Here is a 19,559-nt window from a genome sequence, read left to right as displayed (position 1 = left end):
TTAGGCCACTCACCCACTATTACAGCCACCAATAAGAACCGCAAGCCACCAGAGAAAGCAGCTTTTATTGATGAGTTATCTCCAGAAATCAGAAAGACTATGTACCCACTTTTGGTCACCCCCTATCCCTCCAGACCTCGTAGTGCTCCACCTAGGGAAGGGCTATAAATTGCCTCTAGGTTTTTCAAGGCCCTAGTCTTTCCTCTTCCTGTGTAGCCCAATGCTGTGTTTTTCATCTGTGTCTACTGCAGCTACTTAGTAACAATTATGGGTGAAAGAGTGTCGGAGGAAGCAGTTAGATGAGTAAGAAGAATGATGCACAGGAAAACAGGAACCGTGGCCTATCAAAGGTCCCTCTGTCCTGCCTCAGTGGCTTGATCCTTCATTGGCTGCATTTCTCTTTATGCTGAATCACTCCCTTCTGAATCAGATCGGGGATTTCCACTGCCAGCCATGGTCCCAGCTGCAATACAAGCGAGACCCTGTGAGATTACTACCAGCCAGTCAATGCCTTGTATTCCACCAGAAGCTCCTTCCTAGAGATAGTCTAGGAGAACATACCCAAAGGAAAACACTGTTATTCCATGTTTACTCTCACTTTTCTTATATTGCTCAGGACCAACCCCCTTCCCCTCTTATATACCAAATACTCCAAACTTACCCCCAGAGCCATGAGATGAGCTAGTCCAAACTTAGGCACATTCCTGGCCCACAAAGGCTTAAAGTGATCGGTCAGGCATATTTTGCCACCCCTATGAGAGGAACAAGATGTCGACATGCAAGGTACACCATAAAGCAAAGCAGATTCTTGAGAGCACAGGAAGACAACTGGGGATCAGAACTGAGAACAAGGTCATCTAAGTGCTTTGCCCAGGCTTGGCAGAGGGAGATGTGGAATTTCTCTAGGTCTGCAGATTCTGGGAAAATTTCTGTCTTGGAGAGTTCTTCACCAAGGCCTTCTTTGACCTTATCCCATCTCCTGTTCAGTCCTACCTGTACATCTTTGCTGTTTTTCCATCTAGTTCAGGTACTGCAATTTCTGGAGCAGTAGTGGGATATGTGATAGGAATCTGGAAGAATTACAAGGCTTTAATATGACAGAATCAGAATAGAAAGGAAGTAATCTAATCAGACATACACATTTCTTGGTTGAAATGAAAGGTTCTGCAAACTCTCCCAAGCAGCAGGTACACAGCAGGGTTCTGGACATGGAGATGAGTAATTAAAACTTATGCTTGTTTCAAACCTTATTAAGATTTTCCCTCCCATTTAAAAAGTTTTCTTTGGTCCCTCCAAGGAAGGTTAGCTTGTTAACAATCACCTAATCCCTCGTCCTCTCCTAACCTCCATTAACTACCACTCCATCATACTCACATCAAACTCGATGTCAAACTCATATTTGAGGAGGTCATGGATGTACCAGCATTTTCCAAACCACCTATAACAGAAACCAAACCTCAGTCCAATTTTCCCATTCTCCTAATACTCATATGACATCTTTTTGGCTTAGGTAACCAGCCTGGGAGACTCATAGGTTGGGAATTGGGAACTCTGGAGTTGTGGGAGTGAAGACTAGAAGGGGGCAGGAAAGGCCTGAGAGTGGGTTGTGGGACACCAAAATGCTTAAGCTACGTAAGATCCCCACCGCCACACCTCCCGAGCGGGTCTGCCTACCGAGTCCCTTCTTTGTTGGACTCCAGTCGGAACCAGTCATTGTCCGCATTCTTGTTGTTCTCCACATACTAGAAGCAGAGAATGAGGTCTTTGAGGGGGGAATTGGGGCCAAGGGCAGTATGCCTTCCCTCAAAAGAAGTGTGATTACTTACTCTCTTAGTAAGTAACTTTTCCCAACTTTTCTGACATAAGTTGAAGTCAAAGCCATATTGGTAAGTAGGGTACTTGCACAGAACAGAGAATAGAATGCTTGGGTTCTACTCAATTTAGCAGGCACAAAACACTTTATGATGTTGCCTGGCTTTTCTTCTCACTTCTGACAATGTCAGCCATAACTCATTTTACGGCACATTCCTTCCCAAGACTTCATTTTGTCCTAATTTTGACTAGCACTCATATGCTGATGACTTCTAAATCTTTATCTTTAAACTAGAGCTTTTCTCAGAGCTTCAAAGTCGATATCCAAATGTATACTGAAATTTCTACCTTCATTCCACAGGTACAGTTCAAACTTGGCAGTGTGAGTTTCCCCCTAGTCCTTCAGACTTGTTTCTCCACTGCACCAATCTCCATTGGCAGTATTAGTGTTCAGTCACCCAAGCTAAAAACCTGGAAATCATTCTTAAGCCGCCTCCTCCTTTACAAACCAATCTTTTCTGATATCCTGCTGATTTACCTTCTGAATATCCTTCAAGTCTACCCTCTTCTCTCTCTTACCATAACTGCTGAGTTTATATAATCACTTTTCTTTTGCCTGGACTAATGCCAGCCTCCAAGCTTCAGCCTTAGCCCTGCCAATTCTGTCTTCCTCTTTCCTGCCAGTGATTGATCTAAACCCAAATCTCATCAGCTACTCTGCTTAACATCCTTTAAAGGAATCCCAATGCCTCCAAGATAGAGTTCAAGTGCTCATATCTATGTATTAAGTCTTATCTACCACTCCCTGCTACACCTTGATGCTCTAACAACTCTGAACTACTTGTGTTTTGTCTCATATGTCATGTGTTTCTAGCTTCCATAACTTTGCTCATGCTGTTCCTTTTGCATTGAATGTTCCTCTCTTAGGCTCGTTTTTTATAAGGCTAACTTATGTTTACCCTTTCAGTCTCAGCTCAAGCATTGCCTCTTCTAGGAAGCCTTCCCTGACCAGACCCAAGCTAGATTTAGGTATCTCACCTCCTGCTTCAAAACATCCTAGCAATTTCTCAGATTCCTTCTCCCTCTTTCTCCAACTCATGTATTATAATAATATGTTTCTGTCTATCAGTAGGCTACACTTTATTCGGCTTTGGATGCCCTTCCTAGGTACTAGATGTACATTATATTTTAAATTTATTTTTTAGTGAATACATGCATCAGGAAACCTTTGAAACAGACACCACCGCAAGGAAGTCAAATTCTCTTTCCACAGAAGGGAGATTAGCAGAGAAAACGGTTCGTTCCTAACTGAGCTCAGCTCCTCATCACTCTGCAACTAATACCTACTTTAATTTTTCGCTCTAACATGTATTCCTACCTTAGGACAAGTGAAAGAGCGGAGGGACTCAAGCCCGGACTTAGGGCTCTAAGAAATCCTTAAGACCACCACGTCCCCTACATCCAGGAGAGTAATCACCTGGGGCCAGAAGGACACGTCATTTTCCTGGGCCGCGTATCCCTAACATAACTGCTGCTTTCAGGAAGAAAATCTGGCCCCACCGTGGTTCCTAACTTGAGTCTCTTCTGCCTCCTCCCCACCGAGGCTCCTTAAGTCCCCCAGCCCCGAAGTGATCCAGTATCTTTGAATTTGTAAGTTAAACTTTGAAACCGGAAGTGGATTCCACACGGAGCCTATTCCGATGGACACCTGATTACCCGCCACCCTTTTACCACGCGGTTGACAGTAAAAGCAGAACTGACCCGTATAAGAGACTGATATTCCTCCTTGAGTCTCTGCACCCACAACTCCCGATCTCGAGGTCCGGCGTTGGTCTTCAGCACCGGGATCTCAGACACGACACGCCGGGTGGCCTCGTCCGCCATCTTAGACCAGGGCACAAAAGAAATACGGAAGTGGTATTACCTGTAGTTTACATTCAGGGCGCCTCCATCTTTACTATGGGAAGATGGGGAGTTGGCTGCCTTAAAACTTCGCTGAATGCGATCTTTATTTTCTAGTAACGAAGACAGATTTGTCACCGGATCACCTGCTTGTGGGTGCAACGAGAAGAAAAGAATGGAAACGGATGACTCTGTCCTGAATATGGCACCTATCATTTAACTGCAGATTGCTCAAAGGGTGACTTCCGCTCATGCTCAGAGACGTAATCTCAGAAAACCCTTCTGGACACTTGAAGAATTGTTAGAATTTCAGGCACTTTTAGGCGCTCTTCTGGTTCCTGTCATCCTAAAATGCGCGAGTCACCTGTTTGAGCTTTGATTAAACTTCCTTAACTTCCTTTTAGTTAGGCTGAGGTAGCAGGGAGCCACTGTAGTCATCCATTCAGTTCAGTCGCTAAGTCATGTCCTACTCTTTGTGACCCCATAGACTGCAGCACACCAGGCCTCCCTGTCCATCACCAACTCCCAGAGTTTACTCAAACTCATGTCCATTAAGTTGGTGATGCCATCCAACCATCTCATCCTCTGTTGTCCCCTTCTCCTCCCACGCCTTCGATCATTCCCAGCATCAGGGTCTTTTCAGACGAGATCGGGCGTGTTCAGAGTGGTATGGCCGTAGATCAGGGTCTTTTCAAATGAGTCAGTTTTTCGCAACAGGTGGCCAAAGCATTGAAGTTTCAGCTTCAGCATCAGTCCTTCCAATGGATATTCAGGACTGATTTCCTTTAGGATGGACTGGTTTGATCTCCTTGCAGACGAATGGATTCCCAAGAGTCTTCTTCAACACCACAGTTCAAAAGCATCAAAAGTCATCTATTAGGAAGGTATTACACTGCTGAAAGTTATTGGAAACCATGGAGAACCAAAGTATTTACAGTCTCAGCCCTTAAAGAGTTAACACAATTGAATTAGAGAATTCTTAATAAATGCCAAAGTTGTTGAAAGGCCACTAGAAAACTTGCCTTCCTCTAGTCTAGTCATTTTTGGGTCTGGAATTAACAAATCTAGGAGGAAATCATGTCTCTTATCTCCAGTGCATGGCACACAGTAGGTACCTAGTAATCCTTTTTCAGAATTTTGTATCTTCCAGTTGGTTTTTAAACAGAAGCACATTATTTTTGGCCTTAACTTACATGTCTTGTTTGCAGCATTAGTCATTGCAGCCTTTAGCTGTAATTTTGGATCAAATCCTATTAATCATGAAATTCTATAGTTTATCTACAAATTTAATTTCTTATGGCTGAAACCTCCAGTACAATGTTGAGAGCAAACACCCTTGTCTTGCTCTGATTTCAGGGAGGAAACCATTGTCTTTCTTTCTTTCTTTTTTGTCTTTCTTTTTTAAGTATGCTGTTCTCTATAGGCTTTTCACGGGTGCCCTGTATCAGGTTAAGGAAGTTCCCTTCTCTTCCTAGTGTTACAGGTTTTTATCATGAATGGGAGTGTTCCCCACTCCCTGAATGCTTTTACTTTATTCACTGAGAAGATGATGTAGTTTTTGTCTTTTATTAGCATGCAATATGTTTCTTTCTTTAAAATATTGGATACTGGATAAGGCTAAGGCTAAGGCAAAGCTTTGTAGTATCTCACTAGAGTTTTCTCTCTTAGAGAAATAAAGATTTATTCCATTTTGAGTGTGGGCTTTGTGGTGTGATGGAGAGCAGAGATTTGGAATGAGGCATGCAATTTGATTGTCATAAGAATTTGGAGAAGGAGGAGAGAGAAATAGGGAAATGTAGGTCAAATTGGATGCACAGTGTTATAAAAAGAATACATTCTGAGGATTTAATGTACAGCTGGCTCAGTGGTAAATCCACCTGCAATGCAGGAGACTCAGGTTTAATCCCTGGGTCAGAAAGATCCCCTGGAGAAGGAAATGGCAACCCACTCCAGTATTCTCGCCTGGGAAATCCCAAGGATAGAGGAGCCTGGTGGCTACAGGCTATGGGGTCACAAGAGTTGGATACGACTTAGTGAGTAAACTACCACCCCCAGCACCGCATGGTGACTGTAGACGGGCTTTCTCAGTTGCAGTGTTTGGGTGAGCAGGAGCTGCTTTTTATTGTTGGGCACGGGCTTCTCACTGTGGTGTCTTCTCTTGTGGAGCACAGGTTCTAGGTGCATGGGCTTCAGAAGGTGTAGTATGTGAGCTCAGTAGTTGTGGCACATGGACTTTCGTTGCTCCATGGCATGTGGAATCTTCCCACACCAGGGATTGAACCCATGTCCCATGCATTGCAGGCAGATTCTTATCCACTGTACCACCAGGGAAGTCCAATCTTAAACATTCTTAACCACACATGTGTTGACTATGTGAAGTGATGGATATGGGTATTGATTTTGGTAATCATTCCTATATGCACTTGCGCGCACGTGTGTGTATTCACCACATGTATATGATATATACATGCAGATGTACATCAAGCCATAATTTTTAAAATATACAATTGTATTTGTCAATTATTCTTCAATAAAGTAGGGGAGGGCCGGACTTTGGTGAGTTACTTTATCTGTGAGCTGCATGTCCTCACCTATGAAAGAAGGATAGTAGTGTTTATAGGGTGATTTTAACTATATATGCAATCTTTCTTTCTCGCTCTCTTTTTTGCTGAGCTTTTCATTTTTATTTATTTTTATTTATTTGGTTGTGTTAAATCTTAGTTGTGGTACATGGGGTCTTCATTGCATCACACAGGATCTTTCATCGTATTACATGGACTCTCTAGCTGTGCCATGAGTGTGGTGTCTCTTCACGCATTCACATAATAGACTTTCAGGATGAAGTTCAAGTTAAATATATGGCAGTGATTTTCAAACTTTTTGTAATACTGGAGCTAGTTTAACAAGCAAACTCTCACTTGTAATCTCAAAATACAAAAATGATCAATGCAGAGATGTTCTTGTTCAAGTGCAGGCAGAGACCTCTAGCCTTAGAATACTTCCCCTATGGTAACGACTTATCACACTTTATTGTTTAATTGTTGTGAAAGACTGGAAACTCACAGTAAAGACTGTGTGTCAGTCTTGTTTATACAATAATACTGTGGTGCCTGGCACCAGCTAAGTGCTCAACTAGTATTTTTAAAATAAAAGAATTTCTTGATGAGTTAGGTAAGCGTCAGAAAAGCTGTCTCCCTAAATCTTTATCTTTCTTTTTTAAAAAAACTCACCTTATTAGACCACTTTGTAAAGCAGAGCTCATAATGCATGATAAAAACCTGTCTCTATTGTAAGCATAGTTGCATTTCTGTAAAGTATATTTATTTTGATAAATGGTTCATTTAAAATTTTCAATTTATTAGCCTCCAACTAATAAAAATAAATGGAAAAAAAAAAAACAGACTCAACTTTTAAGAATAAACATAAGGAGAAAAAAAAATTTTTCAATTTAGCTTATTTTTGTTTAAGTACTTCTGATAAGAGATCAGAAGGTAAAGCTGAGAAGACTGAAAGAAGTGTGTAGGCCTGAGCTTCATCTTTTTTCCAAAGGAAAAGCTCATTCATGCACAGTTCATGCATTTAAGGAGGTCTTACTACATTCAGGCATTGGAAATACAGTAGTGCATAAGGCAGGCAGAGTACTTGCCCTGAAGGAAATTGTCCTAAAACAGCTATAAAAAGGAATTGGACAGAAATGACTGGAAATTTCAATTCTGGGAAATGCACTGACATCAGACCATGGTTTTGATGGGATGGTACTGTTGGGTACATGAGGGTGCCCCTGAAAGTAGTTGAAAATCTCATTGTCAGTCATCATGGAGAAAGGTAGCCCTTGGGACAAAAGGAGAAATACTGTATTAGGGAAACAAACTTTGGACTAGGGGAGGAATTTAAGTTTTTCCTCATTCTTATCTTTAAGGGGTTAGTCTGGACTCAGAGAATATAGCTCAGAATGGTGAGAAGAGGGAGCCACCCTAAAGAGAATCAGTCAAGGCTGTGGTTTTTCATTGGTCATGTATGGATGTGAGAGTTGGACGGTGAAGAAAGCTGAGCGCCGAAGAATTGATGCTTTTGAACTGCGGCGTTGGAGAAGACTCTTGAGAGTCCCTTGGACTGCAAGGAGATCCAACCAGTCTATCCTAAAGGAGATCAGTCCTGGGTGTTCATTGGAAGGACTGATGTTGAAGGTGAAACTCCAATACTTTGGCCACCTCATGCGAAGATTTGACTCATTGGAAAAGACCCTAATGCTGGGAAGGATTGAGGGCAGGAGGAGAAGGGGATGACAGAGGATGAGATGGCTGGATGGCATCACTGACTTGATGGACATGGGTTTGGGTGAACTCTGGGAGTTGGTGATGGACAGGGAGGCCTGGCGTGCTGCGATTCATGGGGTCGCAAAGAGTCAGACACGACTGAGTGACTGAACTGAACTGAACTGAACTGATAGATGGGTAACCAGTTCAGAAAACTTTTTTCCTTTTGTTATTGCCTTTAATTATTCTGGAGACTTCAGCAAAGAATTCTTATAACACTCAGAGAACTTGGTGGAGAGAATGATTAAAAAAAAAATTTATACAATGCTTACAGTGTGCTAGGCGTTGTCCTAAACATTAAAAACAATTAGATCCTTTAATTCTGGCAACAATCTTAATATAGTTACTTCATTAGCTTCATTTACATTTGAAGAAACTGAAGAACCCAACTGAAGTTGGGGTCAATGAAAGAAAGCCCTATATCACACAGCCACTAAATGGTAGAATTGGCATTCAGTCCCAAGCACAGTCTGGCTCTAGAGATCACATCCATAATCAGCTTTCTACCATTTCTGGGCCAATGTGAAATTAGTTGCAGTGATCTGACGGGTCAGAGTTGGTATTAGAGGGCTATTCATCACCCTTAAAAGGCAGACAGTTATCAAAACACAAAGAGATTGCAGAAATAAACAGTAGAGCTGCAGAAACATAAATGGGACAACCAGCAGCCCCCTCCCTGGAATGGGCTGAAGTGTGCACAGGACTCTCTGAGGTGTTAATATCACCCCTAGAGATTATAGAACTATGGACTTTGAGTTCAAAGCAAGATTTTGGCAAGGGTTGGTGGTGTCAGAGGATTTGGTTAATAAACATGAAAATACATCTTCTTTGGGGAGGAGAAATTAATAAGTAGTCAATTACCATAAAATAAGAAATCTCTATCTGGACATGTTCAAAGTACAGTCCAAGTACATATGCCTGAGAGAATCAGGTAAGGCTGATAGTACTTGAACTGGATCCCTTAGGATGAGAACATTGAATATGCAGGAAAGGAGAGAGTAGGGTAAATGTGACATTCTTGACAGAAAGAAGAGCATTCTGTAAGTCAGTTAGTCATGAGGGAATAAAGAGTATATTAAGGACAGCAAATATCCAGATCATCGTTTATAAGAGAAGATGGAAGAAAACCCCTAGCAGGACTTAATTATATGCAATATGCTATATAGAAATATTTATAAAACAAGCATAAAATCACAAAACAAAAGTATACACAGATGTGGCTTCAAAATACTTACAAATACATGTACCTGCTCAAAATTCAAAAGATAGAAAATGCTATAGAGTGAGTGAAATGTAAGTCTCCCTCTAACTCCATTCCTTGGCTACTTACTTCTCTTTCCCAGGGCTCTCCTCTACAACTAGCTTTTTGTATATCCTTCCAGATATAGTCTATGTACTTACACAGATACACACATTACCTTCTTTGAAAACTCTTTATATAAATCATAGTATACTCTTCAAATTTCTGCTTTTTTTTCACTGAATAATATCTTGGAGGCTGTTCTATATTAATACATAATTAAACTACCTCATTCTTCCCCCTCCCACTCTTTCTTCTTCTTTTGTAGATGCATCCCATTGTATGGATCTACCATAATTTCTTCAGCAAGACCCTCAGGAGGTATATTTAAATTGTCTTTTGCTATTTATTACAAACAGTACTGCAGTTAGTAGCTTTGTCTATTCATCACTTTGTACATGTGTAATAAATATGTAGATATAGTACTGTTGCCTCAAAAGATTTGTGCTTTTTAAAATTTATTAAACATTCCCTCTATAAAAGGCAATTTGTTAAAAAATTGTCCTCTATAAAAATTAAACCAATTTGTATTACTATTAGCAATATATGAAATGACAAGTTCCCCTCCTTAAAAAAAAACAAAAGATCAGTGTTAACAACAGAGTTATTTTTGCCAGTTTCATGACTGAAGTAGAATCTCAAGACAATTTTAGTGTCTATCTCTCATTCTGAGTAAGGTTGAATATTTTTTCATAGGTTTAGGATTCATTTGTATTTCATTTTCTATAATTTCTTATATCCTTTGCTCCTTTTAAATTGTCACTCATCTTTTCTTACTGATTTTATGAGTTTTTAAAAAATATATTAAAGAGATTAGTCATTTGTGATGAGTTATAAACATTTTTCTCAGTTTGTCATCTTAGTTTTTGTTCATAGTATTTATAACCATGTGGAAATTTTTTTCCCCACAGTCTTTCTTTGCTTATAATCTCTGGTATTTAGTCACCACAACAGTATATATTACTTTTTAAAAATTATCCCATGTTTCCCTCTAGTACTGTTTCTCTTAAAATGAAAATGGTTTTGTTTGTTATAGCTTATTTAAACAATACAGAAAAAGAAAATTACTTCAAAATTCTACCCCATGTTAAAAAAACCCACTACTATCATTTTAAGTATACTTCCTTTTAGACATCTCTATGCACACATTTTTCTTCTTCTACTTTGGTTTTAATTTACTGTTATATAGGTTCTTAAGATGGATGCAAAGCTTTTGAACTTTCAGTTTTTCTCTTTTCCTAATATGTGCATTTAAGACTATACACTTCCCTATAAGCATAGCTTTAGTCACATCCACATTTTGTATGTAATATTATTATCATTCAGTTCAAGTTATTTTCTAACTCCAACTGTGATTTTTTTTTGGGGGGGGAGGTTACTTAGAAGTAGTGTATTTCATAACTTCTAGTTACCTTTTTGTTACTGATCTGTATCTTAACTGCAAGTCAAGAAACATACTTTATATCAGTTCAGAACTTTGAAATTTGTTGAGATCTGCCTTATGGCAATGTATGATAGGGCTTCCCAGGTGACTCAGTGGTAAAGAATCTGCAGGACAATGCAGGAGCCCCAGGAGATGTGGGCTTGATCCTTGGGTTGGAAAGATCCCCTGGAAGGAGGAAATGGCAACCCAAATTCCAGTATTCTCACTGGGATAATCCCACAGTCAGAGGAGTTTTGCAGGCTACAGTCTATGAGGTTGCAAAGAGTTGAACATGACTGAGCATACACTACATGGTCAATTTTCAAAATGTCCCAAGCGTGCTTGAAAAAATCTGTAATTTGCAGTTCTGGACTATAGTGGCTGTATATACATATTTATACTTGTAGAGTTAAATTTGCTACTCATATTATTTAAGTTTATTGATTCTGAAAGAGGTTTGCCCTATCAGTGAATAAGAGCAATGTGTTAAATCTCCTATTATGATAGTGAATTTGTCTTTTTTTTTCCTTGTAGCTCTGTTGCTCTATATAATTTTGAGTTAACTTCATACTTAAATGCAACTTTAAAACTTCCAGGTGAATTAGACTTAAGTGAAGTATTCTTGTTTATTTCTAGTAATGCTTTTGCTTTCAAACCTATTACATCTGTTATATAATTTCCTTTTGGTTTATTTTTCCACAATATATCTTTTCCCATTCTTTTACTTTCAACCTTTTTTGTGTATTTTTTGTATGTTTTAGTTTCTAGTATCTTATGTTAATTATGATTGACTATTAATGCATATGGAATTAATTTTAAAGGGTATGTATATTTTCAATGATCTAAAGTGACATATTTATCAATATAAAATTTTCTTATATATTTGGGTCTATCACTGGACCTTCCACTTGTTTTCATCAGTTGGCTTATTCACAGGGCATTAACCCACTGTTTTAATTATTGTAGCTTTGCAATACATGTTAATATTTGGGTTAACTTTTAGTCATTACTTATCTTTTTCAGAATTTCCCTTTCATTTTTTCCTTATTTTTCTATGTGAATTAAAATTAATTTGTTTAAAAACCTTGCTGACATTTTTATCTAGGTGTTAAATTTATAGATAACATTGGGAAATTGATATCATACATATTCTCTCTCTCCAAGAACATGATGTTACTTTCCATTTGACCAAGTTTTCTTTTATGTGGGTAGCATTCTAAAATTTCATTCATACTAAGAATTTCCTGGCAATACAGTTGTAAAGACTCTGCACTTTCACTGCCAAGGGCACAGGTTCAACTCCTGGTTGGGGAACTAAGATCCTGCAAGCATTGAAGTGTGGGAAAAGAAATTTTCATTTATGCAGATCTTGCCCATTCTTTTTAGTTATTCCTAGGCATTTTATCTGATTTGTTGCAATTTGGTCTTTTTTAAATTATATGTTTAGTTTATTGTTTATATATAAAGGCTATTTATTTCTGCATGATAGTTCCTCTCCCAATCATCACTTTACTAAATTCTATTACTTGTAATAATTTTAAAGTTGATTTTCATGATTATATCTATATATATAATAAGCTATCATTTGTAATACTGACAATTACATTATTATTTTAGCTATATAAAAATGTTTATAAGTGGCTAGCTTGGGAGAAAACATGAAGAAATGAGGTAAAAAGGTAAAACGAGTTAGGAAAATTCTTTTTGTTAGTTATAATTTCACTGATGATTAGCTAAAATGATAACAGGATTCTCAGCATTTTAAATGAGGGCCTGGACACATGGTATTCTAGAAATCAGAAATATTTTGTAAGTGAAATTGTTTTCCACAAATGTGGTCTGAAGAACTCACAATATGGCAAGTGTCCACATTTTCAAAGAGAGAAATTCTAGATGATGAATTCTGGAAACTAAAGAATTAAGATTATTGATTCTTTTATGATTATAGAACAGTTATTAAAGATTATTTTATAAATGAGAAAAGAAAGCAGTGATCCCCAGACGCCAAGTGTTTTACCACGATGTGATTCAGTCGCCCAAGTGTCAGCTCCGCTTTGCCTTTGGGCCTCTAGCATGTACCCTCTCATCCTAGGATAGTCTTCTGCAAGCAGACTGGCTCCTTTGGGTTCTTTGGGGCTCAGCTTCTGTGTTACCTCCTCAAAGAGAGCTTTCCCTGATCATTCCTTTTCTGTCACAGCATTCTGTTCTTTTCCTTCATAGCACCTATCTCAGTTTAAAATGGTATGTTTGCTATTTTCTTTCCTTAGGCAGTCCACCCATGTAAACAATAACCTCCATGAAGACATGGGCCATGTCTGTTTGTTCACCACTGTGTATCCTATTGTATATGCCTATAACGGCACTTGACATTAGTAAATGCTTAATGTATATATATTAAGTAAATGACTGGATGACTTTCCTTGTCAGTGTTACTAGACTAGCAGACTAGAGGAACATCACAGAGACACCATATCTTGATTTCAGAAAAAAAAAAAAAAACTAACAGTTTCCTGATATGATCTTTGAAAAAGATAGTGAATTTGCTAGAATACAGATATACTTTTATTTGACTGAACAACAACTAAAGAGAATTAAATCTCTAATTAGCTGGAGGTGTTGGTAGGACATGGCTGGTTTTTTGTCATGGCCTGACTGTAGGATAACCAATGGCATGGAAAAAGTCATCCCCATGGGAGCAGCAGAGAGCCTTAACAAACAACCTCCTGAATTTCTGAAAACTGGTGAAAACTGTTACATATAAATATTAGGTAACATTTATCTGGTGCTTGCAATGAGTAAGGCCCTGTGTTGACAGCTCACATGTATTATTTAATATAATCTTTAAAACAATGACCTATGACATGAATGTTATTTTATATATGCTCCTTTTACAGATGAGAAAACAAACTCAGGGAAGTTAACGGACTTACCCAAAGTCTTGTTAGTGAAGGTCAGAGGTGGCAAATGAAGGAAACAAGTTAAAGAGAATGTTAGACAGCAAATCCTTAGGATTCAGTGACTGACTGTGGTCTCTACTCTTCTATTCAGGAGCCAGGAGACACTGGGATTCTAGCTAAAGGCTTACAGCTAGGTTAGAAATGAAAAGACACTTACTCCTTGGAAGAAAAGCTATGACCAACCTAGACAGCATATTAAAAAGCAGAGACATCACGTTGCCAACAAAGGTCTGTCTAATCAAAGCTATCATTTTCCCAGTAGTAAAGATGTAAGAGTTGGACTATAAAGAAAGCTGAGCACTGAAAAATGGATGCTTATGAACTGTGGTGTTGGAGAAGACTCTTGGGGGTTCCTTGGACTGCAAGGAGAGCAAACCAGTCAATCCTCAAGGAAATCAGTCCTGAATATTCACTGGAAGGACTGATGCTGAAGCTGAAACTCCAACACTTTGGCCACCTGATGCAAAGAACTGACTCACTGGAAAACACCTTGATGCTGGGAAAGATTGAAGGCAGGTGGAGCGGAGATGACAGAGGATGAGATGGTTGAATGGCATCACCAACTTGATGGACATGAATTTGCGTAAGCTCTGGGAGCTGGTGATGGACAGGGAAGCCTGGCATACTATAGTCCACTGGTCACAAAGAGTTGGACAAGACTGAGTGACTGAACTAGAAGTACAACTGAAATTAGAGCTAACCTGATGCTTTAGATGAAAATGAAAATGAGTAATTGGAGCAGCTTAGAGTTAATGGGGAACCAAGAACTAGAGAGGACTGTCAGGTCAGCAAGTCATTGTGGGATAAATTTAAAGAGTAAAGCCCAGGCAATGACATAGGGATCACAGTGGGCCTGGAAGCGTCAAGAGTATACTTGTGACAATGGGTTACTAATAAGGTATAGAATTATTTAAGGAAATGTCTGGCTCAAAAAAGAGATTTTAATCTGGCAGAAATGGGAACAGCATAGACTGAGAAAGCAATCTCAATAGAGTATTCAGATTAAGAAAGATGAGAAATCTACTGTAATTTTAAGTGGTAGTACCATTGGACTTGGAAAAAATTACTTAGTGGGGACATAGTAGCTCTCTGAAGGGCTGATGTTTAGCTCTGATGTGTTGATCCAGAGGAAAAAAGACAGGGCCAATAAGTGGAAGTTACAAAGAGATTTTTTTCTTTTAACACAGAAAAAAAGGCTTTTCTAATCACTGAAAATTACAGTGGATTAAGTGCAGGACACACTGGAAATGGGATCATGTGAAAGGTAGCTGAAAGATGTTTGTTTAAAGATTCAAACGGAAGAAGAGATAATTGTGGGAATAGAATGTATTGAGAAGTAGAAAAGAATGGAAACCAGGGTCCAGTCAAGAGGCTGCTGCTGCTGCTAAGTCGCTTCAGTCGTGTCCGACTCTGTGCCACTCCAGAGATGGCAGACCATCAGGCTCCCCTGGCCCTGGGGGCCTGCCTGAAAGCTGGAGGGATGTTCTCTCAGCTGAGGCTTCAAGGAAGAGACAGCAACGGATATCAAGAAAGGGACATGAAAGGAGGAGGAACAAGGGAGTCCTATACAGGGTTCTCAATCTTCTCAGGGAGTTTTTTTGAGTTTTTAGTTAACGTAAGGAGAGAGTGGAAAAAGAACATTAGACAAGAGATGAAGTTTTTGCTTTAACTGTAGAGATGACATACAGTTCAAGCAAAAGGGAAACAACTATTCAGCTACAACTAACAACAACAACAACAAAGTCCATCCTAAAGGAGATCAGTCCTGAATACTCAATGGCAGGACTGATGCTGAAGCTGAAACTCCAGTACATTGGCCACCTGATGCAAAGAACTGACTCATGTGAAAAGACCCTGGTGCTGGGAAAGATTGAAGGCGGAAGGAGAAGAGGACGACAGAGGATGAGATGGTTGGATGGCATCATTGACTCAATGGACATGAGTTTGAGTAAATTCCGGGAGTTGGTGATGGACAGGGAGGCCTGCTGTGCTGCAGTCCATGGGGTCACAAAGACTCTGACATCACTGAGCGACTGAACTGAACAAAAAGTCTTAGTGTTTGAAATATTTTTTTCTCAGTGCTGGGCATAAGTGCCAGTCTCCTTGGTTTGGTTAGCATTTATTCCACTTCGCCTCAGGAAATCTGCTTAGCTCTCTGTTAAGGGCATTATGATCTTTTAGCCACTGAACCACCAGTAAATTCCTGAGGATTCATGTTTTTTTTGTTTTGGGCCATGCAGTGCAGTATGTGGGATATTAAGTTCCCTGACTAAGAACTGAAACTGTGCCCCCTGCAGTGGAAGTGTGGAGTCCTAACCACTAGACCACCAGGGAATTCCCAAGTTTTCATGTTTTAAGAGTGTATTTCCAGCTCCCACCCCCAAAAGAAAACATTCCTACAGTCATGAATGCAGTCATGTAATGGACTAACTTAAGAACAGCTGGCCAGGCAATTGTCTCAATGTCTGGAATCTGTAAAATTTAGTTAAGGTTTGGCCCCAGGGAAAAGGATTAGGAATAGTCCTACAGAGGAAGAGGGATTACTTTGCAGGCCTAATGAAGAAAAGTTCCAGTCCTTTCTTTATCTTTCCATTGTGAGCAGGTGATAGGTCATCTCCCCCAGAGACTGCACTGAGCAGATAAGAGAGAAGGCCACTAGAGAAGGCCTCTCCTCTCTAATCCTCTAAATGGGGTTGGCTTAAGTTTGGAAGAGAGATGGGCTCCTGGAAAGGAATTCCCACCATGATGTCAAGATTGCTAGGCATCAAACCACTTCCTAATATGGGTAGGGAGAGAATTCGATTCAACTATAAGTAGTGCCTGCCTGCCTCTTCTATGAGTTCCTGTGGGTGGGGGCACATCCCCATTCCATACAATACAGGTGGCAACCTCTGCCCTGACGACTCTTCCTCTAGGAGAGAGAGGGGAATCTGAAGGAGATGAGGACGGCGTGCAGGCCGTTCACAAGGGAAGAGCTCCAGTGTGGGGTGGTGGTGAAGGGGGAGAGACAGCTTTGGCTTTTTCTAATGGACAGCTCTGCCTTTCAACCTTGCAGAGACTGCTTATTCTTCCCAGTCCTGCAGGAAACAGGGGCAGGCCACCATCCTTCTCTTTACAGTTCACTGCTACTTTCAGATGATCATGCTCTCATCCTCTTGTAAAATCCTTCTTGGAAGCTTATACCATTTGGCTCTACTGTCCTTTACCCCTCCTGCTTACTGGAAACTCCTATACCTATTAAATAACCCCTCTGTGCCAAACTGGCTATGTGTATGTATGTGCTAAGTCACGTAAGTCGTCCGACTCTTTGAGACCCTATGGGCTGTAGCCAGCCAGGCTCCTCTGTCCATGCGATTCTCCAGGCAAGAATACTGGAGTGGGTTACCATGGCCTCCTCCAGAGGATATTCTGACCCAGGTTTCTAACTTGTGTCTCTTGTGTCTCCTGCATTGGCAGGCAGGTTCTTTACCACTAGCAACACCTGGGAAGCCCTCCTATCTGAGTGGTTTTAGGAAAATCCATGTGATTGGTAGTTCTTGGCATTCTCAACCTTTACTCCTACTTTCAATTCCTTAACTTTACCATTTCTGGCAACACAAGTTTTTCTTGATGGCAGCCTATGGGCTTTAATAAAGAATGGGACAGGAAGCAATCTTGAATGTGAAAACATTCATGGTGAAAGAATTGGCTGGTATTTATTTGAAGACGCATTGAAAGATTGGGGTTGTCAGCTGTGACATATAATGATGGAATAGCATAGAGGTTGAATTTCAATGATATTTAGTGAAAGTTCAAGATATGGATTTTACCTTTATGCCAAATTTCCAGGAAACCTGAGTTTGCAGCTAGCTTTTAACTTTCCGTGTTAGCTGCCTTTCTGGGGATATCCGACACTTTCAACTTCTCTCCTCTTGACACACTCTCTTCCTTCTGATTCTGTGACAACTAGGAACCAGGGTTTTTTCTTCCTCACTGGCTGTTCCTTTTCAGATTATCCAAGGGCTCTTCTACTTATGCCTTAAGTGCGAGACTTCACCAAGGCCTCTGCTTAGCCCTCTGCTGCTCTCTGTGGGAGTGTATTCAAATCTATTTGGCTTCAACAACCAGAGAAATGTCCATGATTCAGAATTTCTGGCCTATACATCATTGAGGTTTTTAAAAAGCAGCTTCCTACAAAAGTAATGTATCTGATGTACACAGTAAAACAAATTCAAACAGTAAAGATGAATCTAAAATAAAAAGTATGTTTCATCCCTCCCAAGCCCACTCTTCACAACTAATTTTTTAATGCTTGTATAAATATGCATGTATTCTTTTGCACTTGCTTCCCCCCCCCCCCCAACTTAATATAACTTTCTCCCATGTTTTATATTCCTACATTCAACAGTCATTTGGACATCCCTATCTGGCTGTCCCACAGCTATCTAAAATTCCTTCCTCTTCTGTGAAGTTCTCCCATATGCTATACCCTACTGCTATCCCCCTTTTACCATTAACGTTGTGAAAAAATTGTCTTTATACATTGTGCCTTTCTAGTAACTCAATTTACCTCATTGTTTCTACTCCACCATATCTTTGAAAGTTTTCTCCAAAATTACTAAATGACTTACTTGTTGCAAAATCCAATGGACACATTGTAGTCCACATCTTAACGTGATTTTTTTTGGGGGGATCTGCTTTAATACTGGCCAATTTCCTTGATATTTCTGGTTTCTTCTTTCTACTTGTCCCTTCTCGGTGTCCTCTTTTCCCCTCTTTCCTCACCTCATCTCTTAAATGCAGGTATTCCTCTTTCTAGGCCATCTTATGCACTTTCAGGGTTTCAACAACACACTCTAAACCTTCCTTTTGGACTCCCAGCCCACATTATGTAACAATCCATTGTCTAACGGATATCCTACAGGCACTTAAAACTCATTCTCTCCCCCACCTTCCCCGATCTCAAATAACAATGAAAATGGCATCATCAGTCCCTAGGTGCCCAAGCCAGGACACTGGGAAATAAATACCTTGGATTCCTCCCTCGGCCTCAAATCCATTTCCGATCATTTCCCCCCCCCCCCATCTGTACACGCCCTTCTACAGGACAGACCACTGTGGTCTCTCTTCGGGGTAAGAGCGTCCTAACCGTTCTTGCTTCTAACTTCGCCCCCTCCAATTCATTCTATCCATTGCTATCACTGATCTTTTAAAATGCAAATATATTTGTTCACACCTCTGCTAAGACTCTTCAAAACCTATTCATTACCCTTAGGAAAAAATAATTTACGTGGCCTTGCGTAAACTGGCCCCTCCCAACCTCACAGAACTCATCTGTTTACCCCCCTTTAAGCCATACCATGCTGCTGGCAGCTCCAGAAGGTACCCAGTCTCCCACCCCCAATTCCCAACAGTCCAGGATTCAGCTCAGGTGACACTTCCTTCTGGAAGCGGGTGCTCAGAAAGCAAATACTCAAAAAGTGAAATCCTAGAGGGCAACTGACCAGTGATTTCTGTTCCGGACCCAAGTTTACGGAACGTCCGGGTTACCAGGAAGCTCAGGGCAAAGGTCAAACCCAGATCGTGAACCTTCCCCCAAGTTCATAAGGCAATCGGACCCCCGTAATATTCCGCCCTTCTGCGTCATGGCTGCCAGTCGCAGTCCTTCAGTGGATCTTGAAGTCGACACCAGCCAGCTCGGGTCCCACCAACGTTTCCACACTAGCGAGTGCAACCTCTCACAGGCCTTGCTATGGCCCTAAAGCCGTACAGAAGAAAAACTTGCGTTGCCAGCTTGCCCCAAAGCAAGATGGCGGCCAATCTCTAGTCTCCGGTACCGAAGTGAAGCTATCCACTCCCTGGTTAATGCC

At 40.4% G+C, this 19,559-nt stretch overlaps 1 protein-coding gene across 2 annotated transcripts; it reads right to left on the bottom strand.

Annotated features, from left to right (window-relative positions):
• Positions 1 to 46: 46 nt before the first annotated feature.
• Positions 47 to 19,071, bottom strand: UFC1 (ubiquitin-fold modifier conjugating enzyme 1). 2 transcript variants are annotated; one of them, XM_020889289.2, is made up of 7 exons: positions 19,049 to 19,071; positions 3,574 to 3,696; positions 1,675 to 1,742; positions 1,375 to 1,438; positions 994 to 1,070; positions 662 to 752; positions 47 to 463 (listed from the first exon to the last, which is right to left on the bottom strand). In XM_020889289.2, exons 1-7 carry the CDS (start codon positions 19,049 to 19,051, stop codon positions 383 to 385), a joined length of 507 nt encoding a protein of 168 aa, XP_020744948.1. In that variant the 5' UTR covers positions 19,052 to 19,071; the 3' UTR covers positions 47 to 382. The 2 variants fall into 2 exon arrangements, with proteins under 2 accessions (XP_020744948.1, XP_020744950.1); XM_020889291.2 differs by lacking the exon at positions 19,049 to 19,071 and adding an exon at positions 3,861 to 4,028.
• Between the last annotated feature and the right edge of the window lie 488 nt (positions 19,072 to 19,559).

Source organism: Odocoileus virginianus, chromosome 5, assembly GCF_023699985.2.
Source record: "Odocoileus virginianus isolate 20LAN1187 ecotype Illinois chromosome 5, Ovbor_1.2, whole genome shotgun sequence".
Classification (NCBI taxonomy): Eukaryota; Metazoa; Chordata; class Mammalia; order Artiodactyla; family Cervidae; genus Odocoileus; species Odocoileus virginianus.
This window is presented reverse-complemented; position numbering and strand designations above follow the sequence as displayed.